This window comes from Aquarana catesbeiana, linkage group LG05 (genome assembly GCF_042186555.1).
Source record: "Aquarana catesbeiana isolate 2022-GZ linkage group LG05, ASM4218655v1, whole genome shotgun sequence".
Lineage (NCBI taxonomy): Eukaryota > Metazoa > Chordata > Amphibia > Anura > Ranidae > Aquarana > Aquarana catesbeiana.
The window spans coordinates 454,244,401-454,259,837 of NC_133328.1; the positions used below are offsets into that span (position 1 = coordinate 454,244,401).

At 45.8% G+C, this 15,437-nt stretch overlaps 1 protein-coding gene across 2 annotated transcripts in view; it reads left to right on the top strand.

The window, feature by feature from the left end:
* Window positions 1–6,778: 6,778 nt before the first annotated feature.
* AFG3L2 (AFG3 like matrix AAA peptidase subunit 2) overlaps window positions 6,779–15,437 on the top strand; it is a 65,538-nt gene continuing 56,879 nt past the window's right edge. The window contains exons 1-2 of one of the 2 annotated variants that reach the window (XM_073631312.1): window positions 6,779–7,000; window positions 12,144–12,234. In XM_073631312.1, coding sequence (XP_073487413.1) covers window positions 6,893–7,000; window positions 12,144–12,234 — 199 coding nt within the window. In that variant the 5' untranslated portion in view covers window positions 6,779–6,892. The remainder of the gene's footprint in view (window positions 7,001–12,143; window positions 12,235–15,437) is intronic. The other variant, XM_073631311.1, reaches the window with a different exon arrangement.

Genomic DNA, 15,437 nt, shown 5'->3' on the forward strand with positions numbered 1-15,437 from the left:
CCGTGTACACACGAGCGGAATTTCCGACAGAAAGAGTCCGATAGGAGTTAGATAGAGAACATGTTCTATATTTTTCCGACGGAACAAATTACTATCGTAAAAAACGCTCGTCTGTATGCTGTTCCGACGCACCAAAAACGACGCATGCTCTGAAGCAAGTACGAGACTTAAGCTATTAGCTACTGGCTATTGAACTTCCGTTTTCTAGTCCCGTCGTACATCTTGTACGTCACCGCGTTCTGGACGGTCAAAATTTGGTGTGACCATGTGTATGCAAGACAGCTTGAGCGGAATTCCGTCGGATCTCTGTCGGAAAAACCTTCAGAGTTTAGTCCAACGGCAAAACCGGTCGTGTGTACAGGGCATTAGAGTTCTGCTTCTATAAAGCAATCACACCTTATACTCTGGTGGTGCAGCGCCACCTAGTGACTCACAGGGATAAGCGCAGGAACATGCACAGCTAATGGGATGCTGGGGATGTCTTCTTTTATTGGACAGTGACTGTTGCATGATGGTTTCCTCTCCCTCCCTCCCCTGTTCAGCATCATAGGCAGTGTAACCCAGCACGTGATCAACCCTGCACTGACAGATTCGTGCTGGCTACATGTACATTTATTTGTTTGTGATATATGCTGTATACTCCATTAGGATAAAAATGTTTGGCTTTGTAAATTCTGCATGCCAGCATGAAAATCAATTGCAATGCACTGTAATTTATCAGTCCTAAACCAAAGCAGAACGCCACCATTATATTCATTTTATTTCTGTATGTAAACCCAATCGCTAAAATCTCATATAAGCTTTACAGTGTTATTGTCATTTGAAAAGCCATTTTCAATATTTGTATGTAGCCATGGTGTTAGCATTACTGACAACAATCTGCCAAATCACCCTGCTGCCAGACCCCCATGTATCACCTCTGAGACAATGAGCAGTCATTTGCGTAGTTTTGTTGCGTTTATTACGGGATACAACTTGGTTGAGGTAAAGGAAGATATGGGATGCCCATAGCACTTATTGACTTATCATCACACTTGTAAAACATTGATTAGCAGCTTTAGCCCTGAAAATGATGCACTTCTAGCATTCACAGTCTGTTCTCCTGCATATCTCCACTGCAGACTATTGCTCCTCTTCCTCCTCTGCACTGACTCCTGCAGAGTATCACTACCTCGATCTCCTCTTGTACAAATCCTTTACTGCAAAACTGTTAGATTCCTGTCTCATCACCTCCAGTAAGACAAAAAGGGATCACTCTGAATAACCCCAGTTTGCTGGCTGTACTTTGTTACTGTAATAAAGTCTCTTGAATGGTGTTGCTTCAGCAAATCAATAAGCCAGAGGCATACAATACCTCTCCCCGGCGGCTCAGTGAATTTGGTAGCTACACAGTCTTTTGGATGGTATTACCAGAGTGCTTTACCAGGCCAGAGATACTCGGTACCTCTCCCCGACGGCCTAGCACACGGCAATAAGCGGACTACTGCTCCTAGCCAGTCCATAAACTGCAAACGCTGCGTTCCCTGGCCACAGCATTCTGCACTACTCTCAACGATTCTCCTTTTGCTTCTTCCTCACTGACCTTCTCTAAAGTGCAAGTCCTGTGTTCCCCGGTCACAGCAGCCTGACACCAACTCCATGGTGAAAATCTTTATCCAGGAATACATCCTAACAGCTCTTCCAGCCCTCCTCCCGTGGGGCACCCTGCGGCGGCTACCTACAGTAAGACTCCATTCTCCTTTTTCCTGCACCGCCAGAATCCCCCTAGCAGCATGTGACCCAAGCTTATATGGGAAGCCTGCCCTCTGGCAATACTGAATGGGGATTGGCCAGAGCTCCTCACATGAGCTGCCTGCCACTCAAACTTCAGGTCCAGCCTCAGTTCCAGAACAATCTTCCTGAAAGCAGGGGAGGCTCCTCTGAGTCAGAGTACAGGTGATCACACCCACCACTACACTAAACACTCCCAACCTCAAACCAAAACAAACAGGCCCAACCTAAAGCACAGGCCTGTCTAAATTTGCCTACACTGATATCTTAAACCCAGAAAAAATCCTATTCTAGCATCTACCTAGAGGTAGAGGGTGCTACATGTAAATCTTCAAATTTTATTAAAATAATGCCTGGTGATCTTTCCATGAATATCCTTGTTCTGGCTCTTCTTGGAATAGCGTGACAACGTCTTGTCTTCAAACTGCACTCTTGCGTTGTTACCATGTTATGTGAGCCTCTGATGGAGACTATAAGTAGTTGTTTGAACACATACTAGGGAGGTATGGTCCACCATCAGAAGACCTACACCGAGGACTACTATTCAGCTGTTGCTGGAGCGCCTGTATGTAGACAGGAAGTGGCTGCAAGACAACAGCAGCACTAAGATACAACAAAGTATGAAAAAGGTGAAACTTTTTTTACTGTACAAAAAAAGAATTGTTATAATCAGTGCTGTGGCAAGCTAACGGTAATTCAGTCAGAGTTGACATCTATTTTTAAAGAGACTCTGTTGGCCTCTTTAAAGCAGAGTTCCATCAAAAGTGGAACTTCCGCTTTAAGGACTCCTAACCCCCTGACATGCCACATTTGGCATGTAATTTTTTGAGGGGGGGGAGTGGGTACCTAGTTTTGATAGGGACCCAGCTCCCACTTCCACTCATGCCGCATATGCGACTCCTCCTCTCCCCTTCCCTCTGTGCAATCTTCTGGGACAATGTCACAGGTCCCAGAAGATTGCTCGGTCATTCAGGACATGCAGCACGACTCGCATATGCGCAGTGCACTGCACACCTGACTGTGAAGCCACAAGCTGTCACAGCTGGGTGTCCACACTAGTGATGCCGGCGCTGGGGAGAGGAGAGGGAGAGAACCGAGGCTTCGGGCAGCTACAATCGCTGGACCATGGGACAGGTGAGTGTGTGTTTATTAAAAGTCAGAAGCTATACTTTTTGCCTATCTTCCTCCTGGTTTCTGACTTATTCCTTCTTCTTAAAATGGTATAGGCTATAAATTGCACCACTTTATGGACTTCCATAGGCCTCGTGCATTCCCCGCTGTAGGAGACCTCCCCAGGATCTCTGGGCCCTCTGGGCATGATGAAAAGGCCTATCTCCTGTTGTTACATAAGTTTGCATTTTCACACTGCTGCATTTTTCTTATTTTTGTATGTTATCTTTTGTCACCACTGTCAACGCTAGCCCCTGCGTGGGCGGAACAATAACATGTTAGCTACTTGTTAAATGGAATAAAAATTATTGAAACAGAAAGTGAAAGTAAAAGAAAATCCCAAATTTTGGGTTGTTCCCAAAAAAGAAATAGGGAAAATCTTCCAATGAGAACACTAGTTCTGGTAATCTGGGAGTCCCCAAGGAATTCCCCTAATTTGCAGGGATTTCCGCTCACTTCCTGTTTGGCTATGGGACAGGAAATTAAGGAAAATCCCTGCAATGGGAGACAGATGGCAAAAAAAAAAATCTGACATGGGTTATAACCCTTCCTTACTCTATCCAAAATGAAAAAAATTGCCTATAGTTCTACTTTAAACCTGCTCCCACCCCATTCTAAGCTTATTCTAACTACCCTGTAAAGCAGGAGGGTCAAAATCTGCAGCCCAACATAAAATTGTAAACTTACTTAAAAATTTTATTTTTTTTTATTGGATTTTTGTGATCAGTTTTCGTCAGCACCTATATTTATGAGCAACTGTTTTCAAGGATGAAGCACACAAAGGGCAAAATTAAAACCAAAATATCTGATGAGCACCCTGAACATTCCTGATAATTGCTACTACATCCATTATTCATTAATCAGATATTCATGTTAGTTTATCAAAAACGGTGTCAAATATCGCACTAGTTCTATGTTGCCCTTTTACTTTTATAATAAAAAATATTACCAAAAAGTTTTAATCCTAAGATATATTATCTACAGTACATATCTTTGGTAAAAATAACCCAAATTAGTGTATATTATTTGGTCTTTGTGAAAGTTATAGAGTCTACAAACTATGGTGCCAATCACTGAAAATTGATCACATCTGATCAGGCCTTCAGTACATCAGGTGTATCTCATTTCCTGATACACTAACAAGTCAGGAAAGTACAAATACCCCCAAATGACCCCTTTTTAGAAAGTAGACATTCCAATGTATTAAGTAAGTAGCATGGTGAGTTTTTTAAGTTGTAATTTTTTCCCACAATTCTTTGCAAAATGAAGATTTTTTTTTTTTTTTTTTTTTTTTTACAAAATTGTCATATTATCGGTTTAGTTCTCACACACAGCATATGCATTCAACAAATTACACCCCAAAATACATTCTGCTACTCCTCCTGAGTATGGCGATACCACATGTATGAGACTTTTACACAGCCTGGCCACATACAGAGGACCAACATTGAAGTAGCACCTTCAGGCGTTCTACAAGCATAAATGACACATCTCATTTCTCAACCACCTATTACACTTTTGAAAGCCCTGGAGCACCAGGACAGTGGAATTGCCCACAAAATGACCCCATTTTGGAAAGCAAACACCCCAACGCATTTTTTTTTTTTTTTTTTTACACAAAGCTGTCAATTTATAAGATATTTCTAACACATGGCATGTATATAGCAAAAATTACACCCCAAAATACATTCTGCAACTGTTCCCGAGTATGGCAATACCACATGTGTGAGACTTTTACACAGCCTGGCCACATACAGAGGCCCAACATTGAAGTAGTACCTTCAGGTGTTCTAGGAGCATAAATTACACAGTGACAGGTACTCATATGGACTGTGACAGGTACTCAGGTACTTGGGTACTCATATGGACTGTGACAGGTACTCAGGTACTCTGGTACTCATATGGACTGTGACAGTTACTCAGATGGACTGTGACAGGTACTCAGGTACTCTGGTACTCATATGGACTGTGACAGTTACTCAGATGGACTGTGACAGGTACTCAGGTACTCAGATGAACTGTGACAGGTACTCGAGTACTCGGATGGACTGTGACAGGTACTCGGGTACTCAGATGAACTGTATCAGGTACTCGGGTACTCAGATGGACTGTGACAGGTACTTGGGTACACTGATGGACTATGACAGGTACTCGGGTACTCGGATGGACTATGACAGGTACTCGGGTACTCGGATGGACTGTGACAGGTACTCGGGTAGTCAGATGGACTGTGATAGGTACTCCTATGGACTGTAACAGGTACTCAGATGAACTGTGACAGGTACTTTGATGGGTGGTGACAAGTCCCCTTTATTGGGGGGGCAATCAGTGTGATTGGTGTACACTGTAAGTGGTAACGAGATGTTACCACAATCTCCTTCTCACACACGATCGGTGTGTGAGGAGGAGAACCCGGTAACATCTCGTTACCGCTCTATGTTTACATTTAGTGTTCGACTGTGAAAGGATCACAGCCGATCACCTGGTAAACAGCCGCCGGCCAATGGCTGTTTACCAGCGTTGGTGACATGCAGTGTTCCCGGGAACATGCCGCCACTGACGTACATGCGCCGTGCAAAGTGGGGCAGTACCATCTGTGATCAACCGTGACTTCATCACGGCCAGTCACGTGGTAAACAGCCATGCCCAATGGCTGTTCACCCCCCTCGGTGGCGAGGGGTGTCTCCGTGCCATGCCGCCACCGAAGGAACAGGACACGATTGCGCGCATTCCCTGTTTAAATGGACGGATGTCATTTGACGCCCGCCCAGAACGAGAGCCGCGCCGCCTGGCCGTCATATGACGGCTGGCGGGGGCAAGCGGTTAATAAAAGGATATTTACCCATCCAGGTACCCATTTACCCATCCAGTCCTCACCCGGGCTGGTTCTTCACCAGGTTTCAGATTCCCCCAGCATGTCTGCTGTGAGAAGCTGGATGTGACTTCTTGTTGCTTCACAGATGGCTGCCCACTGCACGTGCACAAGCCGGACTGCATTTTGTGAATGGTCCTGCAGCCTTCTGGGACTTGCCCCCCAAGAGACTGCAGGTGGGGAGAACTTCTGGGGAATCACCAAATTGAATCCAGCAGAAGTGGGAGAGGGTGCCCTCCAAAACTAGGTCCCTATTCCCCCCAAAAATATAACGTGACACCAAAAATGTTAGGGGGGGGGGGTAAACCAGAACATACCCTTTAGGTTGAAGTTCCACTTTAAGGAATCACTCCTGACATCATTTTCTATTCCTCTCTATACTCTGAGCACTACGGAGGGGTGGATGTGTACACAGGGCACATGGTAAATGATTATACTGTACAGGTGTCCTCCTGATCCACTACATGATGGAGTATTATACCCTGATCTACTACATGATGGAGTATTATTCCCTGATCTACTACATGATGGAGTATTATTCCCTGATCCCACTACATGATGGGGTATTATTCCCTAATCTACTACATGATGGAGTATTATTTCCTGATCCACTACATGATGGAGTATTATTCCCTGATCCACTACATGATGGAGTATTATTTCCTGATCCACTACATGATGGAGTATTATTTCCTGATCTACTACATGATGGAGTATTATTTCCTGATCTACTACATGATGGAGTATTATTCTCTGATCCACTACATGATGGAGTATTATTCCCCTGTTGTACTCCAGGTATATCCCACCATCACATTCTTTCTTCAGCCCCCTCTTTGTGACTCATGCTCCTTTCTGGTATTATGTAGAAGGAGCACAGTCACGGTGACGGATCAGAGTCACAGGCACAGAGGTGTCATTGGGCCCCGCCCTCTGTCTGTCGTAACTAAGCAGGGACACGGAGACTGAGCCGTGATTGGTTCGGCCGGTGACGTCACTACTGTGTTCCTGTAGGCTCCTGTGGAGGTCGTGTTATGTATTAGATGGGAGTGTGAAGTCGGTGTAGTGAGTCGGGGTTTCATGGCTCACCGGTGCCTGCAGCTGTCTGGGCTGTGCCGGCCTCTGAGCGGCGCTTTCCTCCCTCTAGTGCCTCTTAGCCGGCGCCCCGGGGTCTGCTGTGTGAGGAAGGTGAGTAACCGGAATGACCATGGCTGGCCTCCTACTGACACCTGAGCCTGGGTGTACACAGTGCAGTCACCTGTCATTGTCTTCTATGGCCATACAAGTAGGTGGGTGAACGCACCTTACCACTATAGTCTATGTTAGGGGTACATTGTGGCCTCATCTCTTCTGTCTTCTAGGTGTTCTGACTTGTGAGGCTACAAAAGTGGCAGAAATCACAGAGAAAATGTCCATGTGTCTGGCAGGCGTTAGGACAGGGATCCCCCAGACCTCTGCTGTGAGACGCTCTGTGCGGCAGTGTGAACCCAGCCTGACATCACACCTGGACATTGGACCGAATGCCTGCCAGACACATGGACAGGGTCCGCTTTTGTAGCTTCAGAACACAAATGTGATAGAACAAATGAAGGCACAATGTATACCTACTATATAGTATAGTATAGTATAATGGAGCGGTGCAAATACCCCCCAGTGCCCAACCTGTGACCCAGAGGCCACATATGAGCTTTTGCCCCTTTTTGTGGGGCCCATGCAGACCCTAATCTATGTTTATCTATTGCTCTGTTGTAGTAGTGGTTTCTCCTGTATTCCGCAGGCTCTGACCATCTCCTGTATTGCGCCCGTAGGCTCTGACCATCTCCTGTATTGCGCCCGCAGGCTCTGACCATCTCCTGCATTGCGCCCGTAGGCTCTGACCATCTCCTGTATTGCGCCCGCAGGCTCTGACCATCTCCTGCATTGCGCCCGCAGGCTCTGACCATCTCCTGTATTGCGCCCGTAGGCTCTGACCATCTCCTGTATTGCGCCCGCGGGCTCTGACCATCTCCTGCGTTGCGCCCGCTGGCTCTGACCATCTCCTGTGTTGCGCCCGCGGGCTCTGACCATCTCCTGCGTTGCGCCCGCTGGCTCTGACCATCTCCTGCGTTGCGCCCGCTGGCTCTGACCATCTCCTGCGTTGCGCCCGCTGGCTCTGACCATCTCCTGCGTTGCGCCCGCTGGCTCTGACCATCTCCTGCGTTGCGCCCGCTGGCTCTGACCATCTCCTGCGTTGCGCCCGCTGGCTCTGACCATCTCCTGCGTTGCGCCCGCTGGCTCTGACCATCTCCTGCGTTGCGCCCGCTGGCTCTGACCATCTCCTGCGTTGCGCCCGCTGGCTCTGACCATCTCCTGCGTTGCGCCCGCTGGCTCTGACCATCTCCTGCGTTGCGCCCGCTGGCTCTGACCATCTCCTGCGTTGCGCCCGCTGGCTCTGACCATCTTTTGCGTTGCGCCCGCTGGCTCTGACCATCTTTTGCGTTGCGCCCGCTGGCTCTGACCATCTTTTGCGTTGCGCCCGCTGGCTCTGACCATCTTTTGCGTTGCGCCCACTGGCTCTGACCATCTTTTGCGTTGCGCCCGCTGTCTCTGACCATCTTTTGCGTTGCGCCCGCTGGCTCTGACCATCTCCCGCGTTGCGCCCGCGGGCTCTGACCATCTTTTGCGTTGCGCCCGCTGGCTCTGACCATCTTTTGCGTTGCGCCCGCTGGCTCTGACCATCTTTTGCGTTGCGCCCGCTGGCTCTGACCATCTTTTGCGTTGCGCCCGCTGGCTCTGACCATCTTTTGCGTTGCGCCCGCTGGCTCTGACCATCTCCTGCGTTGCGCCCGCGGGCTCTGACCATCTCCTGCGTTGCGCCCGCGGGCTCTGACCATCTCCTGCGTTGCGCCCGCGGGCTCTGACCATCTCCTGCGTTGCGCCCGCGGGCTCTGACCATCTCCTGCGTTGCGCCCGCGGGCTCTGACCATCTTTTGCGTTGCGCCCGCTGGCTCTGACCATCTAGGGCGGCACAGTGGTGCAGTGGTTAGCACTCTCACCTAGCAGTAAAAAAGGGTCGCTGGTTCGAATCCCAACCACGACACTACCTGCCTGGAGTTTGCATGTTCTCCCTGTGCCTGTGTGGGTTTCCTCCGGGTACTCCGGTTTCCTCCCACACTCCAAAGACATGCTGGTAGGTTAATTGGCTTCTGTCCAAAAAAAAAAAATTGGCCCTAGTATATGAATGGGGACCTTGGATTGTGGGTAGGGATTGATGTGAGTGTGCGATGTTCAGGGTTAGGGACAAGGGTCAGGGTTGTAGACCCACACTCACTCAGGTTGAACTGGATGGACTGGTGTCTTTATTCAACCTTACTAACTATGTAACTATGTAACTATCTTTTGCGTTGCGCCCGCTGGCTCTGACCATCTTTTGCGTTGCGCCCGCTGGCTCTGACCATCTTTTGCGTTGCGCCCGCTGGCTCTGAACATCTTTTGCATTGCGCCCACAGGCTCTGACTAATTCCTGTTGTGTGTCCATTGTCTCTGATAATGAATATTCACTGAATTTTTTGTGCAGCCCTTTGGTGATGTCGGGAGCTACAAATAAGGCCTCCCATATTCAGAAAGTTAACCAATCACAATAGTGATTTCCAACTTATAGAGGGATCTTACTATGGAATATGCATAGTTACAAATAACCCTATGTGGAATTGTGCTTTAATCCCAGCCTTTGTCTTCTGGTCCCAATCACTTTTTTACATTCCTGTGTGTTACACTTAGGCTTAGTTTATTCATAGTGACACTGTACTATTCTTGGGGAGGTTTTTTTTTTTCTTTACACTGTGATTACTTTTACAGTCATGATGACTGTAAAAGCAATCGTTTCTCACTCTCTCCAGCTGCGTTCCTGCAGCCATTGAAAAATACTGTGAGAGCTGTGGTTGGCCATACCTATCATATTGTACAAGGCTGCTGTGAATGGCCCTATACTATGTGATCGATCACACAGTAGTAAACAATAATGCCAGGAAATGAAATATTGTTTACTACTATCCATGTGATTGCTGATCGTCTACAGAGATCACACACCTAGTACCAGGGCCACCCACAGCGACCCGGTGCAATGATCAGTGTTTTCTGCTGTGTCCCCAGAGCACGCTGCTGTGCATTCCCAGGGAGCAAGCACACGCAGGGGGATGTACGGGTACATCCAAGCACATTGGCGCTGCTCCTGCCTGGCTGTTTATTTACTATGGCCGGACCTCCTAAACTGCAAAGACGTCTGGATTGGGTTGTACAGATGCTGCACAGATGATTCCCCCCCCCCGTTGCATTCGGTGGGCAGTATTACCATCAAATTCAAGTATATGGGGCCAATCTACAACTGCAAAACCACAAAAGCTAGGATCATGATAGCAGCACGGTCTTTCCGTAAAAAAAAAAAAACGGGTTTCAGGAGGCGACAGTGTGGACTGCTGAATGCCTGTCAGCTGCACGTGTGAAAAGCAAATGTAGATGAGCTGTTAGGAAGCCCATTAATTTTCAATAAGCTACTAACACACAGAAACAGACCAAAAGATGCTGTCTTATATAATGATGCAGCACAACACATGCTACTGCTTCCCCTTGTGCTGTGCTGACCCTGACCTTTTAATTCCAAACTTGACAATGACCTAGATCCAAACCTGCCAATCACTGGCTATCACAGCAATCATGTGATTGAGATCTTCAAGCAGTCGTCAGTGAAGAATTGCTTCTTTAATTGCTATTCTGCCTGTGAATTCATGTTGTTACTGTTTGTCTGATCTGCAGGAACATAGGCTTCTAGGTGACTTGCATAATGCGTTGTGTAACTTGACTGCATGAGCTACAAGGCTTAATTGCTAAGATGATTTATAAGGTCACTCAGCTTAAAGCAGTGTAAAAAGTGTAAAGTATAGCTAAAGGCAAAACCTTTCTTTTAGTTTTGGATGGAGTGAAGATGGGTTTGAATATCTGTCAGACTTTTGTTGCTAACTCTGCTCCTGTGTGGTAAATTCACCCTCTGTTTGTCATGTTTATCATTGAAAGTAAAAGAACATCAAAAATGTTGGGTTGTCCCCAGAAAAGTAATAGATGGGAAATCTTCCAATGGGGGCACTAGTCCTAGTGACCTGGGGGGCTCCAGGAGACTCCATTCCTTTTGTAGGGATTTTCTCTCACTGGTGATAGGGAGGGTTAATCCCTGTCAGTTTTTTTTCTTTGCCATCTGTATTCCATTGGAGAGCTACCTTCACTTCTTGTCCCATAGGCAAAACGTGAGGGTAACATAACACTCCAGTTGGACACAGTGGGCCAAGAAAAAACTGACAGGGGTTATAACCCTCCCTAACTACCCAAAATGGGGAAAAAAAGGTTTTGCCTATAGTTCTACTTTATTATGTTGCAGCTTAGACATTCTTAGACGTGCAAGTTGTGTTAGGTTTCTTTTTTTGGCTGTTTTCCTTTATTTTCACTTGGTGATCTATTCTAGCCAGTAAGTCTGTTATTTTTGAACTTGCTTTAACAGACCATGCTGTCCAGACACAGTAGCAGTTAGAGTGTTGAAACAAACTATTTACCCCTGACAGAGGTGTGTACAATAGTCAGTGTTTATTTATGTAAAACCTTTAGCCCAAAAGGGGGAAAAAAACCATTGCTGTAACTACCTAAGGTGACACTAAACTCTTCTATCCTTTACAGCCAATGAAGCTGCCATCTTAGTCTCTGTTTCTTCCCACAGTGCTGTGCATATGATCATTTATGACGCCAACCATTTGATGGCTTGACAGTTTGTTTGAGAGCACAAGCAACTGTGACAATTGTCGTTCGCAGTATACATTGAATGTAGTTTGAGGGAATTGTTAAATTGATGGGTTTAGTTCCGCTTAAGTGGACATCTAGTGGCAGAGAAAAGTACTACAGCGGACAGCTCTTATTTTAATGGTGATTGATGCAGCAAAGCTGGGTTTATTTTAGGCTATTTTTGTTTTGTTTTAACTCATGGCAGCCATCTTTCATTGTTCTGCAGATGGTTTTGTGGTTCACATAAGAAAGTACATGTCATTGCTCTTGGTGTCTTGTTACTGATAGTCATTGTTTTAATGCTGGAGGGCTAGTATTAGTGTTGCCTGTTTGTATTATTTACAGGAAATTTAATAAAAAATATGTTCTCGTAAATTCTATGTATTTCAATTTTTGCATTCTCTTTTTTTTTTTTTTTTTTGGTATATCTGTGTTTTATTCAGTATATACACATACGGTATGTTTACGTATATGTGTGTGAGCTTTCAGAATATTTGTCATGCATAGTAAAATTGATTATGTATTTCAGATTCAAACTCAAGTGACAAGAATAAACAGGAACGCCTTACTGGCTAATGTGATAGCTGCGTACACAAGGTTTTGTGCCCAGCCTCCTAAAGGTAGGTAGTCAGAGGCAAAGAGGTTTTAGTTTAGCAGGCAGTTTTTTAACCACTTCAGCCCCGGAAAGATTTCCCCCTTAATGACCAGGCCATTTTTTGCGATACGGCACTGCGCCGCTTTAACTGACAATTGCGTCCTTTTTGCCCACAAATAGAGCTTTCTTTTGGTGGTATTTGATCACCTCCTGAGGTTTGTATTTTTTGCACTATAAACAAAAAAAGGCAACAATTCTGGGAATTTTTTTTTTTTTTTTTATCAGGACTACGACATTGTGGTGGACAGATCGGACACTTTTGACGCATTTTTGGGACCATTGACATTTATACAGCTATCAGTGCTAAACAATGCACTGATTAATGTGTAAATGTCACTGGTAGGGAAGGGGTTAACACTAGGGGGCGATCAAGGGTTTATACACACACACAAATCCCCGTTCTGGCTCTTGTGCGCGCTCATGGCCGGTGGCATCGGGTCCCCCGCGTGCCTGCTATAGCAGTTTAAAGGGCTGACGTATGGTGGTTTGCGGGAGAGAGCCGACCTGCCGCAGTTTGACGGGGGCTGGTCGGCTAGTGGTTAAAGTAGTGTGTAGTTACCAGCTTATATAGCACTTGTTCCCTGTAACTTTAATTTTTTTTTATTACAGGCATTTCAATAGCACTAACAATTTATGCAGCACTTTACATATTGTACATTCACATCCATCCCTGACCTCAAGGAGCTTACAATCTAGGGTCCTTATTTCACAAGCAGAAGTATATGCGTGCACACATACAAGGACCAATTTAGACAGCAACCTAATGTCATCCAGAATATTCAAGAAATCACAGGGAGGACATGCAGATTCCATGCCGATAATATCCTGGCCTGGACTTGAACCAAGAACCCCAGTGCTGTAAGCCACCATTCCACAATATTTTCTACTTCTTCTGCTTTTTCCAGACATATCAACATTACTAATTTTAAAGTACTAATTTTTAAAGTTCTAAGAGAACTTTGAGGTATAGCTATTAAACCAATAACTGATCCTTTTAACCCCCTTCATGCTGACCGTACGCAAATATGCGGCCCCGCTGGACTGGGCTTTTTTCCGTGGGGCTGTATATTTGCGTATCTCCCTTTTATGCTCGGAGCGCACTGCAAGGCACACTCCCAGCACAGAGACCAGGGTCTTCCCTGAGAGCCCCAGCCCTGTTCAAACGTTCAGAACCCACAACGGCCTTTTCCAGGTCACCTGATCGCTGTGGTAGCCTCTAATTGGCTATCACAGTGATCAGTCACTGTGATGCCCGCCCCTGTGTTTTCTGTCTCTGTGAATGGACGAGAGAGATGCATTATATCCTTCTTTGTCTTTAGAGGTAGGAAAAAAAAAGTGTGTAAAGTGAAAAAATTTAAAAAATAAAATAAAATTTACAAAAAATACCTAGATCAAGGTTTGATCTAGGTCAGTGCCAGGGTTTGTGTTTGGGTCAGGGTCAGTATTTTTTTGAACAGGATTTTTTTTTACCACTTCCAGACCACCTGCTGTCGTTATACGTCGGTACTTTAACATTGAATACCGTCAAAGATAGCTGCCATAACCCCGATATTTTCTGAAACTGCGGGTGGTCCACTTTAGGATGAAAGTAATCTCCGCGGCAAATTTGCAGCGAGATCACTTTTATCGGCAGCGGGAGAGGTGCCCATTCCAGTTGTCTCCGCCGCTTACCAGAGCCGTCAGTAGCGGCGGAGCCGATCCGATCCTTTCCCCTGAGAGGCACCGTGTTGAGTGAGGGAATGATGGGCCCCCACCCGACTCAATGACGGAAGTGACGTCAAGCGTCACTTCCACCCAGCGGCCTTAAAGGGACATTTTATTTTTTATACATATTGCTTTTAAGTGTAAATGTGAGATCTGAGGTCTTTTTGACGCCAGATCTCACATTAAAGAGATCCTGTCATTTTTATTTTTTTTCTATTACAAGGGATGTTTACATTTCTTGTAATGGGAATAAAAGTGATCTAAAATTTTTTTTTGAAAGGGACAGTGTAAAAATAAAAAATAAATAAAACTGTAAAGCTCCCCATCCCTCCGGGCTCGCGCAGAAGTGAATGCATACGTACACGGTGTTAAAACCACACGCAAGGTATCGCTGCGATTGTTCGAGCGAGAGCAATAATTCTAGCAAAAGACCTCCTCTGTAACTCCAAACTGGTAACCTGTAGAAATTTTTAAACGTCGCCTATGGAGATTTTTTTTGGGTCAAAGTTTGTTGCCATTCCACAAGCGGGCGTGATTTTGAAGCATGACATGTTGGGTATCAATTTACTTGCCGTAACATTATCTTTCACAATATAAAAAAAAATATGGGCTAACTTTACTGTTTTTTTATTATTATTATTTTTTTTTTTTTATTCAAAAAAATGTGTTTATAAGACCATTGCGCAAATACAGTGTGAGAAAGTATTGCAACTGCCGCCATTTTATTCTCTGAAAAAAAATATAAATATATAATGTTTGGGGGTTCTAAGTATTTTTCTAGCAAAAAAAACCCTCATTTTAACTTGTGAACAAGTTTGAAAAATAGGCCTGGTTTTTAAAGTGGCTGTTAACCCACTTCTTTAAAATCCACCAATCCCTTCTGTACCATAATAAGTGTCCCTGTGCCTGTGTATTGTAAAAAATCTGCCGGATTGTACCTATATAAGCTCGGCTCCTGGCGCTCAGCTGACTTGTCAGCTCTCTTCTCTCTCAGCTCACAGTTCCAGTGGGCGCAGCCGAGCCCTCCTGCTGACTTCAGCTGGGGAGGGGGGGGGGGGGGAAGAGAGCCGACAGTCAGCTGAGCGCCGGGAGCCGTGATTATATAGGTACAGATCGGCAGATTTTTTTACATTACACAGGGACACTTATCATTATAGTACAGAGAGGATGGGAGGATTTAGCTCCAGATGGGCGGGCACTGGTACAAGCAGACAGGGAGGGGAGGAGGGATGAGGACAGAGAAGACACAGGGAGAGCAGGGCAGTGCATGACGGAGGCACGTACACTGACAACGATGTCAGGGCTCAGCAGCCCTGCTCTATTGGAGTCAACGTACGGGGGGGGGTATAGCCACCCAGATATTTCAAGTGGTACAGGGGGCCAAATGACACAGCACAGGCTCTGTGCTGTATAAAATGCTTTAATGGAGCAGGATCCAATTTTTTTTTGGGGGGGTTAACGCTT